Here is a 25626-nt window from a genome sequence, read left to right on the forward strand (position 1 = left end):
TGTTTGACACTGTGTTGGGCACAGAAGGTTTAAAAAAGGAGTAAAAAGCAATTCCTTTCTTGGAGATATTTACAATTGATTAGGAATGTATAAATGATCCTCTAACAGATAAATCTACAGAGTACTAATTGGCTTCAAAGCAGAAATAATCAATGAATCCAACGATCCTTTCAACTACTTTTTTAGATACTTAAGGTCAAGGAAATTGTATTAGGACACTCTTAAAACTGATTTTTTACAAAGTCTATTTTCTTATTTGTTTTCTCTTTCTTTCTAAAACTTTTCATTTCAGTGACAGACTGAAAACAACTTTTTTTAAAAAAATCTTTTTATCTATTTATTTGAGAGAGAGAGAGACAGAGACAGAGATAGAGAGGGCATGAGTGGGGAGGAGAGGGAGAAGCAGACCCCCTGCTGAGCAGGGAGACCTACACGGGACTCCAACCCAGGACCGAGATCACGACCTAAGCCAAAGGCAGACACTTAACCGACTGAGCCACCGAGGTGCCCCTGAAACAATTTTTAACATCTAAAACACAGCTGTAGTTCTGAAAATAATGGACAAAAGGCTCCAAAATAGAAAACAGATATCACAAAATTTATGCACATTTCTACAGTTTTACACAATTACTCTCAATCCTCTTCCAGACTACCGTAAAACAAGCTTTTAACTTAGGCACAGAAAAGCACACAGACGCCAATTAAGTGGCAGCTGACAGCGGAGAAAATAGGTGGCAAAAATGTTTAAAGCCAACAGAAGAACAAAAAAAAATAGTTGTTGCGAGTCAATTAGTATATGACCCCAAATTAGATTCATACCGATTAAGAGTGACAAGGGAAGAACTAGAAGCAGATACGCCAACATAAGTACAAAGTATCAGCAGATAAGCAAAGGGAGGTGATAGGTAACAAGTTAAAAAAAAATCCAAAGAGCGCCAAGTTCTGGAGCCATTCAGTAGGAACTAGCAGCTCAACCCACCTTAAAAATCCCTAGGAAATCACATCATCATGAAATTGTTTTCCATAATGGTAACCCTGAGTCATCAAGGAAAGCTTTAAATCCTGTTCGGTATTCTCTATTTTAAAAAGCAGGAAATGTTTTGGGGACAGGCAACTGAGTAATACATTTTAGAGTTTTATAGGCAAGATTTGGTTGGGTAGATATTTACATATTCCCTAGTAGCTGAAATCTCTCTGATTATGCAAGAGTTTGCAATGTTTTGATCAAGAAAAAAATTTTTTTTAAGATTTTATTTATTTATTCGACAGAGACAGCCAGCGAGAGAGGGAACACAAGCAGGGGGAGTGGGAGAGGAAGAAGCAGGCACATAGCAGAGGAGCCTGATGTGGGGCTCGATCCCATAACGCTGGGATCACGCCCTGAGCCGAAGGCAGACGCTTAACCGCTCTGCCACCCAGGCGCCCATGATCAAGAAAATTTCTTAAGAATTTTCTCCAATAAATATTGACTGTGCTGTATCATTAGAAAAACAGTAGTTTATATTTTCATATATCCTGTAATTATTTTTAAATACAAACCTGGCCTATATTGATAAGGATGACAAGATCCTGGACTTTTGGCAGATACCATGATTAGATGAGATTTTAGGGGGTGGGAGGCAGTGCCGTGGGATGGGAGTGAATGAGTTTTGCATGTGGGAGGGATGTCAATAGTTATGACCAAGAGGACAATTGTGATAGATTGAGTTATTCATCTCATTTCTTCACTGCCCTAAAGTAGAACCCTTGCTATACTCTCAGGATGGATAAGGTGTAGTTCCCTTGCCATTGGGGAACTTGTTTCTTTAGTTGATGTACACTAAAGATATAAGTAAATTCAGGAAAGGTTTAGATTAATCTATGAAAGGTAAATCCAGATTTGCGTATTAAAACAAAACAAAACACCAGGGAGTTTGAAACAAATCCCCAAACTTCTGAGGCCAACATTAATGGAATACTATGAGACTTTGAAACCACAGGCTGGTTAGACCATTGGGCTGACCCAGTATTGCATTTCTTATATTCATATCATTTGGTTTTTAAAAATAAATACACATTTTAGTAAAAATTCCTAAGAGAAACATGCAGTTTATTTGAAAAGACTGTAACTTTTCCCCAATGTTTCTTTTAAACTAATTACAAAGAACTTAGAGATGCTCTGAGCCAAAGGATGTAGGAAACTCTGTGAATGAACGTGACTTATTTTACATTCTCACACCTGCATCCTACATGTGGGAAATGGAAAAACGGGATTTTAAACATGGGGTTTTAGCCTCCAGGTAAGGAACTATATGGCTCCTGAAATCATCCTGCGGACAGATGAAATCTTTAGAAACCAAAAACTGGCTCAGATTACTACCATTTGCTTCACAAAATTGCCTGCTTGAAAAAACAATCCAACTCTTTTACCATGCTCTATAAGTCTCAAATCATTATGGTTTGGAAACAATGCACAAGAGACCATGACAGCAATAATTACTTCGAATGAATGAATAAAAGAAAGCAAGATATTGTGTTTTTTCCAGGCAACATTTAAATGCAAAATCTTTCATTTTAGATGCAGTAAATACCACAGAAGCCAGTAGATAAAGATGATGTCCCAACGCTTAAAACCAAACCAAAAGGAGTGGGAATTCCACTCTGGCAGGCGGCTGAGACAAGGACTGTGGGTAAATGCTGCAAGCTTATTGCTCAGAAATAATGGTATGTCTGAGTTATGTTACTGCGTAACTATCTTTTAGATATATTTAGTGATGCCCAACATACTAGTAAATTTCCAAACAGAACCACAAGATGGATGACAATTTAAGAGTAATTCCATGCCTATAATTTTGTTTAAAAAAATGTCTGGTCCATTAGTCATTTCTATCTTTAACACCTTTCCCTTTCCCATTCACCCTCTGGTGCAGGTGTTAATGAAATCTGAAATGACTAATGGACCAAAAAAAAAAAAAGTCCTGGATAATCTATCAAATGAATATTATAATCAGCCTCCACATAATCTAACTTCAATGTCATTTGATAGGTGTGGAGCAAGAACTAGAAAAACCAGAGAAGATTCCACAAAAAGCCCTAAAAAGGAGAGTGATTATAAAGTTCGATCCTCTGGTAAACCAGAAATTCAAGACTTACTCACGTGAGGTGAATTAACATAACAATGGTTATCTTCTAAATAATTCTCCAAGCCTGCCTAGGAGGTGGCAAGTAACCAGTCATGGATGCTTATGGTGTGGACTGGGTGATCACTTGAGAAGAGGCTGTAATGTGCAAGGAAGACTGTAGTTCCATGGTTCTTAAGGGAACCAGACACAGAGCTCACCTATAACAAAGAGCTTTAGTTAATTAGATAAGACTTGCTCATTCTTATAGGACCCTAGGGTCTGTTTCAGCTTTGTTTCTGCCCTCCTGCCTCAAGATAGAGAACGGCTTCTGCTTTCACCAGTGTTCCCTCAAGCGTATCTAGATAACTCCCAGTCAAGGTCCAGAGAAAGTCAGGCGTTCTCTCTCCCCTCTGTAAGGTCCGGTTTGTAGGCCGATTTCCTATTCCAATGCCATCTCCCTCCAGATGAAAGACAAGGCCTGTCCTAGGGTCTGAGCGGGATTTATTTGTATATCGGGACAAAATACAGTAATTTTCACCTCTATCGCAGAGATACACAGAGGCATGGGATCATTATCTTACGTTCTCCAAACCCCATGGCCTCACCCGTGGCCTCCCCCGTGGAGTCTCACCTTCCCCTTCAACCATAAAATCTGCAGTAAGTTGACACTAGCATAAGCAAAAGTGCCAAGTCACTAGATATTCTGCACACCGTTTCTATTGCTATCACCTTTCTCCTTAGCATCTCTCCATCTATACAGGCTCTACACAAAATGCTTTCCCCAGTATAGGCCAAGTTAGTATTTAGAAAAAATTTCTGGGATATACAGAAAATATAATCGACTATTTTTCTAAGGATATACCATGGTCAATATTTATTAGAGAAAATTCTTTTAAGGTTTTATTGATCAAAGACATAAACTCTTGATTAATCAGAGAGATTTCAGCTGCTAGGGAATATGTAAATGTCTACACAACCAAATCTTGCCTGAAAATCTATAAAACCTTGCCCCTTCACCCTTTATCCCTCACAGACCTTTCTCCCAGAGTTGCACTTCCTACTCTTAGCATTTGCTTCCCAGAGGATCTGAGCTGACACAAACGCTGTGAGATCGTCGTTCTGTTCCTTTATTTGGCATGATTAGTTGACTTACAAAAATAGTATTGACTTGATTCAAATACTTTAATATTAAAGGAAAAAAGACTGTTCACTGAAAACTGATTTTCTTGGATATCTAAACTTGGGTGGTTTTTTTTTTTTTAAGATTTTATTTATTTGACAGAGAGAGAGGCAGCGAGAGAGGGAACACAAGCAGGGAGAGTGGGCGAAGGAGAAGGAGGCTTCCCGCTGAGCAGGGAGCCCGATGTGGGGCTTGATCCCAGAACGCTGGGATCATGACCTGAGCCAAAGGCAGACGCTTAACAACTGAGCCACCCAGGCGCCTCTTAAACCTGGGTGATTTTAGTTAGGTGACTGATGTTTGGGGGGACTGATTCTCTAGGTTAAGACCCCGATGGAGGTTTTCACCAAGGCTGCAAATGGAGGACATGCTATATAAAGAAGTGAAGCAAGAAAGAGTATTACATGGAGCAGAGGAAACTAGAGATACAATACCGGCGGCCTGTAGGATCATAGAGTCAAAGCATAGGAGCAATGCAGAGCTTTGTCTGAGTCAGGCTGGGAAATCAGTGCCCGATGTCAGACTTCTCATACATGCCTGGTGTATCTGTTTCCTAGGGCTGCCATAACATATTGCCACAAATTGGGTGACTTAAAACTACATAAATCCATTCTGTCTGGGAGGCCAGAAGTCTGAAATCAAGGTGTCACTGGGATGTTCCCTTTTTGAGACCTCAGAGAATCTCTTCTACAAGTTTCTCCTAGTTTCTAGTGGTTGTCAGCAATTCTCTGCCTCAGTTGTCACATGACATTCTCTGTGTTTGTGTGTCTGTGTCCAAATTTGCCTCTTCATATAAGGACAACAGTCATACTACATTTAGGACCCACTTTAATCCAGCATGACCTCATCTTAACTTGATTACATCTGCAAACTCTCTATTTCAAAAAAGGTCACCTTCATAGGTTGAGTGGACATGAATTAGGGGGAGGCACTATTCAACCCAATGTAACTGGGAATCTGAGTGATTAAAAAGTAGTCTTTAGATTGGTGTCATAAGAGATGAAAAGGCATTCTCACTGGTCTCTTGATCTCCTAATCCATATCCAATGTTAGAAAATACTACTGTTTCTACCCTCAAAATATATCCAGATTGCAACCACTTTTCATTGCCTGCATTGCTACCACATTCATCCAGGCTGCCATCACCTCTCATCTGGATTACCTGCAAGTCTCCTCATAAGTCTCGCTGTTGCTGTTCGTCTTCAATCTACTCAGAAGGATCCGGCTAAAATGTCAGAGTATATCCCTCCTCCACTCAGAATTCTCGAAGACCCTCCATCTCAGAGTAAAGGTCAAAGTCCATACCAGGACCTACAAGGCCTCTCCTACTCTTCAGGTTCAGCTCCTACTCCTCTTACTCTCAGCTACTAATGGCTTCCTCCCTGTTCCGTAAGCTGGACAAGCACAGTCCTGCCTCAGAGCCTTTGCACTAGCCATTCCTCCGTCAGAATACTCCCTCCCAGATACTCATGTGCCAGCTCTAGCTCCCTCATTTCCTTCAGATATTATTCAAAAGTGAATTCCTGGAAACTATGTATGGTGACAGATATTAACTAGACTTACTGTGGTGATCATGTCACAATATATACAAATACCAAAGCATTACGTTGTGCATCTGAAACTGATACAATGTTATGTGTCAATTACACCTCAATTAAAAAGATAAGCTCGTAAAAGAGCTTTTTAAAAAGATTTTATTTATTTATTTGAGAGAGAGGGAGAGAGAGCACATGTGAGCATGGGGCAGGGAACGGGGAGATGGAGGGAATCTCAAGCAGACTCCCCGCTGAGCATGGAGACCAATGCCCGGACTCGATCCCCGGACCCCGAGACCACGACCTGAGCTGAAACCAAGAGTCAGATGCCCAACCGACTGAACCACCCAGGCGCCCCAAGGAGAGATTTGTCTAAATAATCAGTGGAAAAATAAAAACTATACATTACAAAAAAGCAGATTCTGTGAGGATTTCCATTGACACTACACTTAAATTTCAATCTGTCACTCTGACACCTCACAACTCCATTCCCTGCTTTATTTTATTGAGATATAGTTAACATATAACATTGTATTAGTTTCAAGTGTTTAACATAGATATTTCCTGCAAAAGGATTACTACAGTAAGTCTAGTTAACATCATCACCATACATAGCTACAAAATTTTGTCTGTGATGAGAACTTTTGAGATCTACTCTCTTAGCAACTTTCAAATATACAGTATTATTAACTATAGTCACCGTGCTGTACATTACCTCCTAGGACTTACTTATTTTGTAGCTGAAAGTGTGAAGTATGTTTTTAACCACCTTCACTCATTCTGCACACCCCACTCCCACCTCTGGAAACTAGTGCTAGTCTGTTCTCTGTATCCATGAGCTTCCCCCCGCCCCAAGATTCCACATATAAGTGAGATAATATGCTATCTTATCTTTCTTCTTATTTCATTTAGCATAATATCTCCAAGGTCCATCCATGTTGTCGCAAATGCCAAGATTTCCTTTTTTATGGCTGAATTATATATATATATAAACACACACACCCCACATTTTTTTTATCTATTCATCCACTGATGGACACTAATGTTGCTTCCACATCTTGACTATTGTAAATAGTGTTGCAAAGAACATGGGGGTTCATGTATCTTTTCAAGTTAGTGTTTTGTTTTCTTCAGGTAAATACCCAGAAGTGAAATTGCTAGATCATATGGTATTTCCATTTGTAAATTTTTTTTAAGATTTTATTTATTCGACAGAGAGAGAGACAGCCAGCGAGAGAGGGGACACAAGCAGGGGGAGTGGGAGAGGAAGAAGCAGGCTCCCAGCGGAGGAGCCTGATGTGGGGCTCGATCCCACAACGCCGGGATCACGCCCTGAGCTGAAGGCAGACGATCGCTTAATCGCTGTGCCACCCAGGCGCCCCATCCATTTGTAAATTTTTGAGGAAACTCCATACTGTTTTCCATAGTGGTTGCAGCAATTTACATGCTCACCAACTGTGCGAGAAGCTTCCCTTTTTTCCACATCCTCACCAATACTTGTTATTTCTTATCTTCTTGATAACAGCCATTGTAATAGGTGGGAGATGATTTCACTGCGTTTTAATTTGCATTTCTGTAATGACAGTGATGTTGGGCATCTTCTCATGCACCTGTTGGCCAACTGTATGTCTTCTTTGGAAAAATGTCTATTCAGGTCCTCTGTCGTCCCTGCTTCATTTTGTCCTTAGCACATATCACTGTCTAACACGCTATATATTTCACCCATTTATTTTCTATTTTCCTCAATCAAAGGGAAACTCCACAAAGCAAGCAATCTTGTCTAATAGGTTTACTGCTGTTTCGAATAGTGCCAGGCCCATAGCAAGCACTCTCAAAACATATTAATTGAATGACAGAATTTCTCAGAATAGTTTATATTACTCCAATCAAAAGAAGGAATGGGTGTAAAAGGGGTGGTGGAGAGGGGAGAAACAGCTAAAGAAAATTCTAACGAGTAAGAACTGTTATTATAGCTTTCATTTATTATGTCTTCTTTCAATCATTTATTCACAATTTTTCTAATTGTATTCTTGATGAATATCTGGGTTCAACAAAAAAGGAGTGAATGCACTAAGCAACGTTTGTTTCTTATTCACGATGTTCCTCTTTGGATTTTGCGTCTTTACTCTCCTGGACTCCTAAGAGAACCGCATCCGCCTCGAGTATAGTTGTATCTGTAGTCGCTCCCAGGAACCTAGATGTAAGTTCAAGATCTAATAGCCGCAGCCGGACTCTGGTTCCCTTCTGGTATTTCCTAAATAGTAAGAAAAACAATTCCATGAATTCTGCATATCACAATATGAACCACTAGTTCAAGGTAAAGCTCAAATTCTAATTTTAATGTGGTGGCTCAAAATAAAGAAGTTAATACATCTTTTTAAAAAAAAAAACTTTATACCAGCATCTGAGAAATAGCTGTTTTTGACAGAAAAGTAATTTAGATGTATCAGAATTTTTATCTTAAGGAGACTTTTAAAGATTTTATAAGCAAAATAAAAACACAGTCCAAACCAAAATTCAAACAAGTCAATTCTTGAAACTGACATTTATTTTAACATGTCACTCATTTTTTAAAATCAGAGAGTGACATCAAGAGGAAAAAAAGATTTCCAGATACATTTTTTCTTCTAAAGTTAAAATCTGCTCTTAAAGTACAGGGAATTGTACAAAAGCAAAATGGAAAAATGTCTAACTGTGAAGCTTAGTGTTGGGGCTTAATTGCACTGTTATTAGTGTAATAACAGCCATAACATGCATGATGGCTCACCTTGGTCAATAAAATCATATTTATAATACCAAATGAAAATTTAAACTCATTTGCCTTCTTCCTTGATCAAGTATTTTAAGAGTGTAATACTAACATTACGAAAAGATGCAGGAGAATGAAAATATTGCTACTGATTAAAATCCAAAAATCTTTAAAAATCTAAATATACAGACATACCTTGTTTCATTGTGCTTCCCTTTGTACTTCGCAGATATTGCATTTTTTACAAATTGAAGGTTTGTGGCAACCCTGTGTTGAACGAGTGGATTGCCGCCATTTTTCCAACAGCATTTGCTCACTTTGTATCTCTGTCGCATTTTGCTAATTTGCACAATGTTTCAAACTTTGTCACTATTATTATGTTTGTTATGGTGATCTGTGATCAGTAATTACAACTGGTTGAAAGCTCAGATGATGGTTGCAGTTTTTAGCAATAAAGTATTTTTAAATTAAAGTATATGCAGTTAACCTTTGAATAGGGTTTGAACTGCACAGGTTGACTTATATGTGGATTTTTTCCAATAAATACCGTGCAGTACTATAAATGTATTTTCTCTTCCTTATGATTTTCTCTATAACATTATCTTTTGTTTCGTTTTGTTTTTGTTTTTTTAGAGAGAAAGAATAAGCAGGAACAGGGGAGAGGCAGAGGGAGAGGAAGAGAGAGAATCTTAAGCAGGCTCCATGCCCAGAACGGACCCTGAGATCATGACCTGAGCCAAAACCAAGAATCAGACACTTAACTGACTGAGCCACGTAGGCGCCCTGGTAACATTTTCTTTTCTCTAGCTTACTTTATTATAAGAATACAGTATATATAATACACATAACATACAAAATACATGTTAATGGACTATTTATATTATCGGTAAGGCTTCCAGTCAACAGTAGGCTGTTAGTAGTTAAGTTTCTGGGGAGTCCAAAAGTATACACAGATTTTCAACTCCATGGGGGTTAGAGCCCCTAACCACTGCATCGTTCAAGGGCAAACTGTACATTGCTTTTTTAGACACAATGCTATTATCGCATACTTAATAGGCTAAAGTACAATGTAAATGTAACTTTTACATGCACTGGGAAACCAAAAAATTCATTTGGCTGACTTTATTGTAATATCTGCTTCCTTGTGGTGGTCTGGAACCAAGCCTGCATTATCTCTGAGGTATGCCTGTGCCCTTTAAGTATTCTAAGTTAATTTTAAAATTAAATAATTTACATAAATGGAAAGTAAAGAAACAAAGTTCTCCAAAAAAGTCACTGGAAAAGGAATTTTGTAGACCATATAATGAAGAATCTCCACACAACGTCTATTAGGTGTTCTGAGGAAATTTATAAATGGTCCATTAAGTAAACATGAAGGCTATTTGGGTTTTTTTCTGTTTTGTTTTGTTTTAAGATTTTATTTATTTATTTGACAGAGAAAGAGAATACAAGCAGGGGGAGCTGCAGGCAGAGGGAGACGTAGACTCCCCACTGAGCAGCAAGCCCAATGCAGAACTTGATTCCAGGACCCTGGGATCCTGGGATCATGACCTAAGCCGAAGGCAGATGCTTAACTGACTGAGCCACGCAGGCGTCCCAGGCTATTTGGTTTTATAAAAACGTATTTTTCTTTCTGATTATAGAAATAAATGTTCTTTTGTAAAACTGTAAAATAGTGAAGTCATATTTTCTAGTCCTTCTATATGTATATTTACATGTATGGATACATGAGTGTGCATTTGACAGCACAGATCCTACTTTCTATCTTTGTTTTAAAAATTAAAGAGATATCCTAGAATAGTAATTGAGGCATAGCTTTATGTTCTTAGAAAACAGCAATTATAGGACATATTGTATGAATTAACCAGTGGGAAAATAAGGTTAGTGCACAAACGAGGTAAAGCTGAACACTATTTTCTATATTACTTGGAGCTGTAACCTATGTTCTAACAGATTATTTCATTTGTCCTTACAGCATGACTCACAGTAATTCATCCAATTAGCTTTGATTCATGTTGACTCCTCCTCCCGTCCTTTTCTGCAACAACCAGTTAGTAAGTTTAGTTCATTTCTTTAACGGATATTTCTTTTTTTTTTTCTTAAAGATTTTATTTATTTATGTGACAGAGAGACAGCCAGCGAGAAAGGGAACACAGCATGGGACTTCATCAAGATTAAAAGTTTCTGCACAGCCAAGGAAACAGTCAGAAAAACTAAGAGGCAGCCCACGGAATGGGAGAATGTATTTGCAAATGACACTACAGATAAAGGACTGGTATCCAAGATCTACAAAGAACTTCTCAAACTCAATACACGAGAAACAAATAAACAAATCAAAAAATGGGCAGAAGATATGAACAGACACTTTTCCAATGAAGACATACAAATGACTAACAGACACATGAAAAAATGTTCAAAATCATTAGCCATCAGGGAAATTCAAATCAAAACCACACTGAGATACCACCTTACGCCAGTTAGAATGGCAAAAATAGACAAGGCAAGAAACAACAATTGTTGGAGAGGATGTGGAGAAAGGGGATCCCTCCTACATTGTTGGTGGGAATGCAAGTTGGTACAGCCACTCTGGAAAACAGTGTGGAGGTCCCTTAAAAAGTTAAAAATTGAGCTACCCTATGATCCAGCCATTGCACTACTGGGTGTTTACTCCAAAGATACAGACGTAGTAAAGAGAAGGGCCATATGCACCCCAATGTTCATAGCAGCACTGTCCACAATAGCTAAATCGTGGAAGGAGCCGAGATGCCCTTCAACAGATGACTGGATTAAGAAGTTGTGGTCCACATATACAATGGAATATTACTCAGCTATCAGAAAGAACGAGTTCTCAACATTTGCTGCAACTTGGACGGCACTGGAGGAGATCATGCTAAGTGAAATAAGTCAAGCAGAGAAAGGCAACTATCATATGATTTCTCTCATCTATGGAACATAAGAACTAGGATGAGCAGTAGGGGAAGAAAGGGATAAAGAAAGGGGGGGTAATCAGAAGGAGGAATGAAACATGAGAGACTATGGACTATGAGAAACAACTGAGGGCCTCAGAGGGGAGGGGGTTGGGGGAATGGGATAGACCGGTGATGGGTAGTAAGGAGGGCACGTATTGCATGGTGCACTGGGTGTTATACACAACTAATGAATCATCGAGCCTTACATCGGAAACCGGGGATGTACTGTATGGTGACTAACATAATATAATAAAAATCATTAAAAAAAAAAAAAAAAAAAAAAGAAAGGGAACACAGCAGAGGAGTGGGAGAGGAAGAAGCAGGCTCCCAGCGGAGGAGCCCGATGTGGGACTGGATCCCGGAACGACGGGATCACGCCCTGAGCCGAAGGCAGAGGCTTAATGGCTGCGCTACCCAGGCGCCCCAGGATATTTCTTGAACTTAACCCTTCAAGTCTCGTCACCCCTTAGCTGAAGCTTGAGGTCTGACGTGATCTTCTCAGAGCCTACGTTTCTAGCCTGCTTCTCAAGATGGGTTCCGTATCTTGGCCCAGTGTCCATTCCCACATACTTCTGTTCCTCTGTATCTCTGCAACTCTGCTTCTACTGCCAGCACTGCTTGAACTTATCATCTATCCCACTGATTCTTAAGTTCCACGTAGAACTGGATACAGCAAATGCAGCTCCTGAGAACCGTGATATTCTGCTTGTCGGAACGAAGAGTCTGTCACTGGAATTCCCATGGAAGAAAAAGGTTTTGCGGTCATAGACTTGGATGTAAATCTGAGCCCTGCTACTTACAGTTGGGTAACCCTGGGTAACTTGCTTTTTCTCTGAACCACAATTTTCTCATCTACAATGACAGTGATTCCGACCACTTTGCAGGTGAAGGTTAAATGGGATAATATGTTGAAAACACTTAGCATATGACTGCAAATGTTAGTGCCCCTCCCATACTTGTATTGGTTATCTGTATGCTCTGATTTCTCATTAGTCTGTATGCTCCCCAAGAGCTGCCACAGTTATTTATCTCTGTACCCTTTCAGTACGCTGATGCAGCAGGTACTCAAATGTCTGTCAATAAATTAATATGATACTTGCTGATAAAAGCCACCAGATCACAGATGATCTAGAATTTCTTTTTCTTGGCTCTAGCAGCTGTGTGGACTGGTACATTTTACTTAACCTCTCTGAAATTTGCCTGGGACTATGCCTAGGATGTAGTGACTAATAAATGTTAGTTTTCTTCTTCCATTGTTCATTGTTGGCTTATTTCTTTTTACTTATTTTTAGGAGCATTACTCATAGGTAGATTATAAACTAATCATGAGCTGAACAGTGACTTTTTATAAAAACAGTTGAACATGTCACAAACACTAAGGACAAGAAATTCTGGGCAAAGTCATAGTAAAGAAGAAGTTCACAGTGTAAGTGGTTCTGTGTCTGTCATATTAATGACAAAAATCTCCAATTAAAATAAAAACAGAAACACCATGGGTGCCCAGTATGCTTGGTAATTTATGGAAGGCAAAAGTTTGTCCCCATTTTTAGATGTGGTAGCCTTTTTTTTTTTTTTTTTTAAGATTTATTTACTTATTTTAGAGTGAGAGAGAGAGAGAGAGAACAAGTGGGATGGGGGAGAGGGAGAGGGAGAGAGAATCTCAAGCGGACTCCGCACTGAGGGCAGAGCTGGATGCAGGGGTCGATCTCACAACACTGAGATCATGACCTGAGCTGAAACCAAGAGTACGAAGCTTAACCAACTATGTCACCCAGATGCAGTAGCTTTTAATGATATGAAAGCTTTGCCTTCATCTCTACAAAGTATGGAAATTCTGGGAATTACCCAGTGAGATGGAAATGGGAGATGAAAAGCAAACCGCAGGCCTTTATGTGTGCTGAAAGAAGAATTATCCAAATATACATATTGTGCACTACATAAAACAAAACAAAACAAAAAAACCCTTTAAAAGATTCTCTTACTTCTGCTATCTAGAGTAGCTGTTTCTACTTTTATGGTACTTCATTTTTACTCTATTATTACGGTTAATTCCACGTGTTATCTCCTTTCTCAGACTATAAGATCCTTACGGGCAGGGTTTCATATCTGTCCCTTATAGTACCATGAAGACATTTCACATAGCGTAGCCCTCTGAGCAGTGGTCCCCACACCTTCCAGTGTACCAGAAACTCTGGGGTACTGGTTAATAACGCAAATGGAGGGAAGCAACCCTGAGAGTGGGCTGGCAGATCTGAGGTGGAACTTAGGAATTTACCGTTTTAGCAAGCTTCGCAGGTGATTCTGACTCAGGCTCCTCTAGTCACCACTTGAGAAAATCTGGCCTAGAATTACGTTTATTATATACAGTCAAGTGCAGGAGGACAGGACAGTGTACATGAATGCAAAAGGCCAGTAAAATGAGGACCTGTGACAAAACTTTGTGGCCACCATTAACAAGCTTCAGAGTAACAGATGTTTTCCATAAGTGACAACAGTCTCTTGGGGTAATTTAGATAGATTAAAAAAACAAAAGAAAGAAAGAAAGAAAAAAAAAAGTCAGGAATGTATAATGGAGGAATGCACCTAAAAAGAGTTCCTTGAACAAAGCCCACTGATAGCCTGCAGTGGGGCTCCCTCCCCTGCACTCAGACCCTCTGCTCTGGAAAATCCAGGACATGGAAAGATCAGCATACTTCTCCAACAGAAATAGCAGCCATACAATTAATATGGAGTTTATCCTTGCTTTAACTTTGAAACACTTTATTAAAGGAAAAAAAAAAAAAGAAATAACTAATGTATTTCTGAGAACTCCACTTCTTCCAATGTAATTCGAGGTGAACCTTCAGTACTGTAGTCTTTGATAATCACTAATGTTACTTAGTCTTCCCATTTGGGTTTCCATTGTTCCACATAACAAGATTTAAAATGAATATGCCAGGGGCGCCTGGGTGGCTCAGTCTGTTAAGCATCTGGCTTTGTCTCAGGTCATGATCTCCAGGTCCTGGGATCAAGCCTCCAGTCTGGCTCCCTGCTCAGCGGGGAGTCTGCTTCTCCCTCTCCCTCTGCCCCTTCTCCCTGTTAGCGCTCTCTCTTGCACTCCCTCTCTCAAATAAATAAAATCTTTAAAAAAATAAACAAAAAATGAATATGCCAGTAAACTCTTTCCTCGGATTGTTTATGCAGCCTTTAAATGGTCACTTTATTCAAAGATTTTGGCCTAAATATAAAAACCCAGAAAAGGCAATGCAGTGATTGAGAACATGGGCTCTGGAGTCAGATAACTAGACATGTGCACAGTTTTATCACTTATAAATAAACACGAAACTGAGCTACTGTATCTCTGTTTCAGTGTCCTCATTTGTAAAATGGGAACCCATGTCCTAGGTTCTTGTGAGCATGAAATAAATGAACACACGCCGAGCCCTTATAAACGCTCACAAATGTTAGCTATCACATCACTCACCACCACCACCAGCATCGGCATCATCAACACCAGCCCAGTAAAAACTGATCCTGAATGCTGGAGTGATGCAGAGCACAAGAGCATTGCAGTTACAACTGAATCAAAAGAAGATTCCTACACAAGGGAAATGTGGAGGCGGGTTTTCTTCCCATATTTGCTTTGATTCAAATTTTACTTATTTTAATGGTATAAGCACTCTTCTCTTAAAATACATTATAACAAAAACGTTCTACAAAAATTAAAACCATTTCTTTTGACATGAACGTTGAATTTCCAATGAGGATGTGAGGCAAAATAGTTTCGAACAAAAGCAAGTAAAATTCAGAGAACTACACAGTGAATGGTCCGCATTTCCCAGCACTGACCACAACATAACTAGAAACAAGAAAACCACATATACTGTCAGTCACAAAAGGGTCACAGTGATTTATCTACTCTCGTACTCTTTTCGGGAGGGGCTCAGGAAGCTTGAGCGGCAGGAAAAGGTGTCTCATTGTACCTCTCTGCTATCCCTCTTGCTTCATGAACTTTTGGTGGAGTTAAGCCTTTTATGAATCTACTTGTATTTTTTAGCACATACCATTTCTTAGAAGAGGTAGATAACAATTTCTGTAGATTCATTATTTGTTCTTCCAAGAAGCAATCTTTAGCTTCATTTTAAATTCAACAGTAGCCTTAACTTCTAACCTAATCAACTACCCCCTTTCATGATTTTTCTAAACCTGAATCTGTCTCCTCTGTCTTCTTTTTATAATGGCGTTTTATTATTCTTTTATTTATCCAGTTCTTCCTCATTTCTTTGATTGTTATCAATGCACTCTTCTAAAAATGCGCAGATACCCATAACAAAATTTTGCTACAGTGTGAAAGGGTTTCACAGATGACCTGAAGGCCACCCATGGACCTCTAAGATTAAGCAGCCCTGCTCTAGATTTTAAGTCTGTTTATCTTTCTTGAAGGAAGAGAAATGGGTTCTCATTTTATTGACACATCATGGCCCTGTGATAATTACTTCTGTTTTATTTCCGAAGTGCTTCTTAAGGAAACCCAGGACTTTCCTGCAAGCTCATGGAGCTAATGTGCAAAGCCATACAAAGCCATACGGCTTTAGTTTCTAAGGGATATAAACTTAAATCCATAATAAATGTAAAGAAAAAAATTTTCTTTTATTATCCTTGGTCACTTAATTAAGTCTACCCTATTAGGGGTGAATAAGGACAGGTGTTAAAAGAAGAATTCAATGTTTTCAATTTAAAAAATATGGAAGAAAAAGACAAATCAATAAAAAGTATCCAACAAAGAAATAGGTTTAAGATGATTATCTTAAGAGGCTGGACGGGCCCACGGTCTTGAATATTGGGCCACCATAGAGCACAGGTTTTCTAAAATGTGTTGGAAATACTTAGAGGTACTTTTGGTTGTCACAATGATGAGGCTGACATTTAGCAGAGGGTGGGTGGAATGCAGACTTTCTGTAATATACAGAACTCTCTGCACAACACAGTTGTCCTGCATCTGTGCTAGACACTGATGTGGGTGGAAAACCTACTTATAATTAGCTAAGCCTAGAACTATATCTGCTAAAGATAACAAGTTATTTATTTTTTTTTAATTTTATTTATTTATTTGACAGAGAGACAGCCAGCGAGAGAGGGAACACAGGCAGGGGGAGTGGGAGAGGAAGAAGCAGGCTCATGGCGGAGGAGCCTGATGTGGGGCTCGATCCCACAACTCCGGGATCACGCCCTGAGCCAAAGGCAGACGCTTAACCGCTGTGCCACCCAGGCGCCCCAACAAGTTATTTTCTTAAATAAAAGTTTAAATTTCCAAAAGTGTGATTACTGTGTAAGTGAATAGAAGACTGACTTTGTTCAGAACGTTCACTGTTTCGGAAAAAACACATCACCATAAACAAGCCATTTCATTTTTGTGTTTTGATACACGTGGTAAGTGTATCCTCTTTATAGTTTAACCTTTGGCCTACTCTTTGCATTGGTAGAAGATCAGTCCCCTCTATACCTGCCATCTAAAATACATGATTTATGTTCTTATTTTCAATGAAATGCACTGATAAAAACTTAACTAAAATATCAATAACAAACACCACAGCCCAACATAACTTTTTGTGATAACAGAAACACTTTAGATAAGGTCTGAGCACTTTAAACACAGCTAGCGTAAGGAACTGAACTTTTAAATTATACTTATTTAATTTAGATTTACATTTAAAAAACCACATCACAGTGCAGCTCTAGACCACTTCAAACTGACAAGTAAGCATACTTGTCCCACAATATATAAAATATACTTTGAGGCAAAAAGGCTAGTTTTGCAGGAAACCTCACTTTGAACTAATTAGTTACAATAAATACCACCAACTAGATTCAGCAATAATAAAGTCAGATACCCGTTTGCCATTACTAACCCCTCAAACATGTCTTTCCTTTCTGTTACGTTTTGTATTCTTCCTCAGTTCTGTGTGTGACATTGTACTAGACCCATAGCAACTGAACCGTCTTATTAGATATTTTGAGGTTATAATTAAGTTCTTCATAAAGAGAGCTTCCCCCATACTGCAGGAATAAAATTAAGATACATGGAAATAAAATCACTTGCCTAATGCCACAAAGTGGTATGAAAGGATTCACAGGCTTTTGTTTCCTTTTCCTTTTCTCAAGTTCTCAATTACCTGTGACTTCTGGCAAGAACTATAAACTTAATCCCTTTAGGGTGGTAAGAATTTACCACTCCATATAAGCTTATATATGTCTTCCCTTTTAAATAAAACATAGGCTACATTACTGTCATCTAACCCATTATTTTGACTGTTCCCCCACTAGAAAAATGATTACTTTCAGTGGTAACAAATAATAAGATCAGAAAAAAAATCTCTGTGGCTTCATGCTATTTTGTCTCTTTTTTTACTTCTTTTTTTTTAATTAGGAAAAACATCCCAGATATTAGTTTTTTCAGAAATCTTATATTTTATACTAAAACCACTGTATACTGCTGTCTTGAAAGGCAAATAGGATGTCTCCAATGAGTACATTCAAAATAAAAATAGCCTGTGTTTCTACTGCTTGGTGTGTTTCTTTCTTTTAACTTCAAGTGCTTGCCTCTGACTGATCTTTGTGAACTCCAGGCTAAATGGATTCAATCCCAGCCTTCACCATGACTGCTCTCTTCCACTGTGCGCTTTCTCAGACCATATGCTGTCGTAAATGAGCCTGCATGGCTGAGCTGTTTAGGAAAAGGGCAATTAAATCTGGTTTTGCATTTCTTTATTAAGGACATGGTTTAAAGACTTTCCTTTGGAGAGGTTTTTGACATTCTTTCCACAGACATTCTTTAACATCTGTCAGTGCACGCTAGTGATGGTTCTCATAGACTTAGAACAGAGAGAATCCCTGTGACTAGTTCTTTGATATAAATATATTAATAATACAAAGCTGACAAATATAAGGCTTGGATTAAATCTCAGTATCTGAAGAGAATATTGCTAGGAATTCTGACTTTGCGAGTTAATTTAGATGTCTCGCTGTAATCATAATTCTCAGAGGTTTTAAAAATAGTTCTTTTGAAATCATTAGACATCTATGTTTTTATCCCAATGAGTCAAAATCGTTTAGAACTTTTTCTGATTTTCATACAATTCCTCATTTAAAGTTTTAAGACTCTAGAAGTACATTTTTCTTTTCCTTTTTGAAGAGAAAAAGTTAAAATATGTCTATTGGTTCAATTAATACCGATTTGATTTTTTCTAATTTATACAAACGTTCACAGTGATGTTGATCTGTATGTGAAGCCAGCAACTTGTCCATGTGTGCGTGTGCGTGTGTGTGTGAGAGAGAGAGAGAAAGAGAGAGAGAGAGCGAGCACAAGAGCGCACATACAAGCAAGAGAGCACATGTGGAAATGCGTGTACTTTGCTCTTCAAATGAACTTTGTGGACATCAATTTCCTCATCTTTCAAAAGCACAGTATTAGAACAGATCTAAGGTCTTCTGCAGGTCTAGGATTTCTTCTACTTCTATACAATGTTAATAAGTATTTGAAAACTGATATAGTGTAAAATGATTTTAAGTGCAAAACTGAATATATACAAAATGAAAGATTTTAATAATTTTTATTAGCTATGTAAAATATATAAAATGTTATTATAGCCTTAAATATTCAATTAACAAGTGAACCCTATGCAAACTACCTGGTGCATTCTGGATTTGTCTCACTTTTTCAAAATACCATGTTGCCATGTTTCCCTGACCTATCTGGTCTATTGCTTCTTTCTGTCCAATCTGTCAGATGTCTTTCAAGATTTTTTCACCACTGCATTATCCATATCATATTATCAAGCACAGCAACCATGGTTAACAAAACAAAGGTAGAAAGTGTTCATAAAGTTCTACAGCTCTCCAATATTTCCACTCATTAAAATTTGAAATGCAGCACAAATCTTAAGTTCTAACTTATTATCCCAGGTCATTAGAAGATGTAAATGGGAAACAAAAATTATTATAACTTCTGCAACCTGAATTATTACCAGAAGCCCTTTGAAAAAATTAATGATTATCCCTTTAAAAAAAAACTATAGAGAGTGTGCTTATCCACTAAGCCAAAATAAACAATGCAAATCTACTGGCAACTGGAAATCTACATGCCACTGTGGCAATGAGCAATGGATATTGTTCCTAATACCAAACTGCATTCCCTCAAGCTGCAATCGTCCTAGATAAGGATTTTCATTTTTTTTCTGCAACTCTAATATAAATGATTTTTTCCCCTTAAACCAAGTTCTTTTTAACCTTTACTGTGCTAGCTATATTCTGTGTCAATAAACAGAAGTCTTGTCTCATTCAAGCATTGATTTATTTTATGAAATGTGCAACTGAAATATTTTCAAATGTATAATAAATAACATCACTTTTTATCATGTGGAATATGCATATAATGTAATATATTACATATAGAATCAATAATGACAGTTATAATCTTTTCTCCGAGCTACAAAATAAGATGTATCAAGATATGAGACACCTGAAATATGCTGATGACTAACACTGGGATCAAACTGGAGCTAATATTATGACATCAAAGCAAAAAGACATACATTTTGGGGCATATAATTTTTAAGCAAATATACGTATTTATTGCTAGAGAAAAGTTTTGTCAGTGTAGAAAAGAGGAAGGAGTACGAGCTTTAAATAGTTATAGAAAGATCTAGGTTTGACTATGACTGAGTGCAAGAAACTTACCTTGAATGGACTGTTTATTTATCTGTAAAAGGAGGGTAATATATACCACCTGGCAAGGTTGATGTGAACCTTCATGCATTATAAGGTATGGAATGTGCTTCGCCATAATACATACTCAATAAATATTAGCTATTATGAAATTCACCACATTCATACTTATATAAGGTGTAACAGACAACTGAAAGGATAGTAACTTCAAATATGGATTTATAGAAGATACTAGAACACTGTCCAAATGAATAAGTCTAGTAGCAATCTTCAATGTATATAGAAGAAAAAAAGGAAAACAAAACTCATTGAAGGCATTCTTTTGAGTTTAAATTTGGAGCTGAGGGAGGCGGCTAATAAAATCCAGAAATTGTAATTTATAGAGAGTTTTGTTGACTCTACAGGGAGTAGAACTGGAAGGCATAACAAAATTGCTCGTGGAAGCTTTTTACAATTTTTTCCTTTTCTCTTCTCTTTTCTTTTCTTAAAAATACTGATGCCAGGGGTCCAACCCAGACCTACTTCATCAAAATCAATGGGGGTAGAGCTGGAGATTCATTCACATTTGGGAAAAAGTTCCTCAAATGGGTCTGGTTCCCTGACCTTGTTCCAAAAGCATTGGTTAGTATATTCGTAAGTTAGATTCTCTGAGTCTTTGTCTCAATCAAATTCCAAATGAATCGTTCATGGCAGTTTCTGGGCCAAGCTGAATCTTGCCCAATTCAAGCTTTAATTTCCTAACAAGTGCATGCAGTACAGACATTATGTAGAAGGTCAAAATTAGAACTGCACTTTTAAATGTCAAATATGAGATGAACAAAGTTGTTTTGCCATTATAAATACTGAAGAGATTAATATGTATTTTTATCTAAACAAAGGGCTGAATCATTTTATGTTGGCTATATAAGATTTACTATAGTTAAGGATGTATTTTCATGACCAAAAGATTTTCAAAATCACTTCCACAGTACTTGAAAACCTAACACTTACTAGCATATACAACAAGAGTAAATTTAGTTCGAAAACTACCTTATGGCAGATGTTATCTCCTTATTACCTCAGCTCTAAAATGTCTTTGATTATTTCCTCCACTGGTAGAAGCTCTGTCTCCAGGTTCCTAACTCTCTGCACTTTTGACTACATTAAGAGAACAGAAGACTTCTAAAGTCATTGTACCAACCCATTTTCAGAGTTTCCTTTTTTCTTTTAATCTTGTTTCTATCTCTCTAAATTAATTACTTATTAAATAAGTATTGTTGAATTTTCAACAAATACCTACTCAACATCTTTATGAGGTAAGGGGATACCAACAAGAAAGAGAGAAACTATCCTGTCCCCTCCCAACCCACAGAGTCAAAAACGGAGTGAAGAGCCATATTCTACCTTGGTGGGACAGAGAACTACTTTAGCAGGTTGGTCCTGATTTCTGTGCCCATTCGACAAGAGATGAGACTATGAGATGCTTTTTGGAAAGCCAAATACTTAGATTGTTATTGTAGTAGCTTATGTGGGCAGGCAAGGGTGAGCGAGGAAAATCTTTATAAAAGAACTGGACCCATGCTGCAGACTTCATGCAATCCAAAGTGTTTTAAATTTTAAACAGTCTCCAGTGTAGGCCAAGAACCAGTGTCAATGAGGAGAGAAGATGGAGTGGGGGGGGAGGAGGGAGAGTTGAAGGTGCAGCGGGTGGGACACAAAACTCATACCACAGGCCAATACTGAAGTCAGGTTGGTTTTAAAAAGACACTTAGACTTGGAATAGAGCTTATGACTTCACACTGACAAGCCTTGGTTGATATTTGCCCTTTGCACCTCCAAATCTGGGCGTATCTACTAAACACTCTAGTTCATGACCTTTAATTAAAAAATGGAGGTCACGGAAGCTTAGAGAAGCTAGAAATTAGAAATAAAAAAGAAAACTAACTAGTTTAAAGGCATTTCATGTGATAAGGTGTCTTTAGATTAAGTTCAAGCTCAATAAAAGTCAACAATGTGGCTTTACTCCCCCCAAAAGTTAGTGGAATTTTTGGCAGAATTAGTATAAATATACATTCCACATAATAATCCCAATCTCCTTTCAGTTTTCTGACCATCTCTAGAGAATTTTCATCTATCTGGGCAACACAATCATAGGGTCATTGTTATTTGGGGTCCATCCCGAAGAAGATGGTAAAATAATGTTATGTTGAATGATGAATTAAGGGAAGGAAAGCATTTAGCTTTTCCTTTAGGCTGAACAAAAGAAAACAAAAGAATAGAAAGAGGACCTTATTACGTGAGTGAAGAATCTGAAAGGCTTTAATACTAAAGAGGTCACAATGTTTACGTAGTGCATCTATTCTGTGTACCTCCAAAAAAGAGAAATAAGAAAAGTGGGTAGAAATTATAGGATGACCAACTTAGCACACTTCAGTTTAGTATGAGGAAGAATTTCTAACAGAGTTGGCTGGAAAGAGAATTGGTTGTTTTGTGTATTAATGAAGGAAATCACAGGGAATTTTTTTCCTTCTGATTTAAGAAAAGAAATTGTTTCTGAGAACATTGGTATCTCTTGAATGATTTTGCTCTGAATGCTAATAGAGTAAAATACTGTCAAGAGTCAAAAATCTTGGAATGAAATTCTGCATACTTTAGAGTCTCCGAATCAAAATCAAAGCACCTATTTATGATTAAAATTAAATAAAAGCTTTTTTGTTTGCTTTTGCTTTTATTTTGTAGGAGGCTGTGGTTATTTCCTTGGGATTAGATAATGATATTATTTTAGAGTTCTTACTACCCAGAAAACAACATTCAAAACGTAATAAAATTCCAAAAGAACAGTGTTAGGTTAGTATTTTGACTAATGTAAGTATCTCTAAATAAATTCTTCTGCTTTTAAAGTAAACCAAAGCAGGACAGAACAGTGATTTAATTTTTTGCTTTACAACAAAAAGGGATTAGTGATTTTTAATAAGAAATTCTTAACTTTTGACAAGCACTCAGTTCCCCTCTTAAATTCTATTTACCTGCATCTAGCTTCCCTTGCCCATGTAAATGGACTTCCTAAATCAGTGCCTACAAAACGGGAGAAAAAAATTTCAAGATCCTGGAGCTTTTTAACTTGCCAAGAAAAGGTGAATGAGCAGCTAAATTCTGTTCAGAGAACAAATATTATGTCATATTAATAGCTAAAGAAGGGGCGCCTGCGTGGCGCAGTCGTTAAGCGTCTGCCTTCGGCTCAGGGCGTGATCCCGGCGTTCTGGGATCGAGCCCCACATCAGGCTCTTCCGCTAGGAGCCTGCTTCTTCCTCTCCCACTCCGCCTGCTTGTGTTCCCTCTCTCGCTGGCTGTCTCTCTATGTCAAATTAATAAATGAAATCTTTAAAAAAAATAGCTAAAGAAAGCCATTGTTTATTGGTTTACTGACTAGATAACTAAAACCTTGGATAACAAACTGACAGTGTTTAAGAACAATTCTGTTTCCCAATTTTCTCATTTTATGTGAACAATTCTATGACTATGCAATCTTAGACAAGGCTATCTTCTTTTGTGAAATGGGAATCACCACAGTACCTACCCTCCAAGGATTTCTTGCAAGATTGTACAAGAGAATGCAGTAAGAGTTTAGTCAGGATACCCCCTAATTTAACACATAAATAGTTCAGGCATACAGCTACTTTCTGTCACAATTAATGTAGATCTGGCCATAAGGTTTACTGCAACTGGCAAACTGATGTGGCAGGGGGTTGATGCCTGTTAGGGATGGAGAGCAATAGACAAAAAGTTTCCAAAGACGCCCTATTCACAGAAATTGGGTTTAACTTTTGATAGATGTCAATTAGCTAATCTACTAGATAAGCAATGGCAGCTGGACTTTTGAGGAAGTGTGTCTCTAGCCCCTAGGGGGCCTCTCTGTCAAGAGCAGGACCCATGTGACTAAGCACATGGGAACGGAGTAGGAGTCCTGCGGGAGATGGGCTTGGCATGACTGCTTGCTCTGGATCTGGCACTCCGACTTGCCAATTTGTTCACTGGTTTATTCATTCAACAAGTATTTCTTAAAAGCCCATCTGCGGCAGGTACTGTTCTAGGTGCCGGAGTAACCAGGGTATAAGAAAGACAGGGTTCCATCACTCACAGAGTTTACACTGTGGTCGGGAGAAAATGACAACAAATCAAGCAGATAGAAGTGCTGTACAGAAAATGAAAACAGGGTGATATGGTGGAGAGGGATGGCATTAGCCTGGGTGGGGAAGGAAGGAATCCCTGAAGAAGTGACATTTAAGTGGATCCCTGAATGACAAAATAGTCAGTTATGTGAAGATGGGGGTAGAGCATTTCAGGCAGAGGCACAGTTAGTTCAAAGACTCTAAGGTCAGACAAAGTTGGCATGATTGAAGAAGCAAGAGAAAACCAGCGTGCCTGGAGAGCCCTGGGTGACAGGAAGGTGGGTAGGAGCCAGAGGCAGAGAGGAAGGCAGGAGGCAGGCCACATAATGCTTCATACACCAATGTAAAAGGTTTCGGGTTTATTTTAGATGCTCATGGAAAGCCCGAGGAGAAGAGAAATTTCTTCTGGTCACTCTGGCCACTCTTTGGAAAATGAATTGTAGGGGACAGGGATGGAAAGACACTGGGTGGGGAGGGCTCAGGGGCTAATCAGGAACTTGTCCATGGGCAAATGCATTGCACTGAGAGCTAGGCTGTGCCGGCATACCAAACTGCAGACTCACAGCAACCAGACCTAGCTCTGTTGATAATCTGCCCGTCTTGGTTCTAAGTCATTCAGGATCACAGTAGAGCTGAGCTGACTCTTTAATACACTGCTTGTATTCTTCTTAGTTTAACAAACAATTTAGGCAGGTGCGCAACCACCTACTTCCTATCATAGTTGGCATAGGCCTGGCTGTAAGGTTCTCTGGGGCAGGCAAACTGCCTTGGCAATAGAGTTGGATCCTTACAAAGATAGACAGCCGTTGACAGTTTTCAAAAATGTGCAGCGGGACCTAGGGATGCAGGACTTTTAAAATTTTCTAAAGCAGTGTTTACTCCTGCACTTAGTTGTTCATATATGTGTGCATTAGTCTGCTTGGGCTGCTATAGGAAAATACCACAGGCTGGGGGCCTTAAACATCAAAAATTTATTTTCTCACAGGTCTGGAAGCTAGAAGTCCAAGATCAAGGTTCTGGCTAATTTGGCTTCTGGAAGAGACTGTGCTCCCAGCTTGCAGACTGCTGTCTTCTCACTATGTCCTTACACGGCCCTTCCTCTGTGCACACATAGCAAGAGAGCGCTCATGTGTCTCTTCCTCCTTTTACAAGAACACCAATCCCGTCGGATTAGGACCCCACCTTAATGACCTCACTTACCCTTTATTACCTCCTTATAGGTCCTATTGCCAAATATAGTC

At 38.5% G+C, this 25626-nt stretch overlaps 1 protein-coding gene across 3 annotated transcripts in view; it reads right to left on the minus strand.

Annotated features, from left to right (window-relative positions):
- MRPS28 (mitochondrial ribosomal protein S28) overlaps nt 1-25626 on the minus strand; it is a 210416-nt gene that overhangs the window by 93893 nt on the left and 90897 nt on the right. Inside the window, exon 3 of one of the 3 annotated variants that reach the window (XM_026495845.4) lies at nt 5958-8070. The exons of the other annotated variants lie outside the window; for them this stretch is intronic. Within the exon in view, the coding sequence (XP_026351630.1) occupies nt 7905-8070 (166 nt within the window). The 3' untranslated portion in view covers nt 5958-7904. Of the gene's footprint in view, nt 1-5957; nt 8071-25626 lie in introns of those variants that run through there. 3 annotated transcript variants of the gene reach the window in all.

Source organism: Ursus arctos, unplaced genomic scaffold, assembly GCF_023065955.2.
Source record: "Ursus arctos isolate Adak ecotype North America unplaced genomic scaffold, UrsArc2.0 scaffold_6, whole genome shotgun sequence".
Classification (NCBI taxonomy): domain Eukaryota; kingdom Metazoa; phylum Chordata; class Mammalia; order Carnivora; family Ursidae; genus Ursus; species Ursus arctos.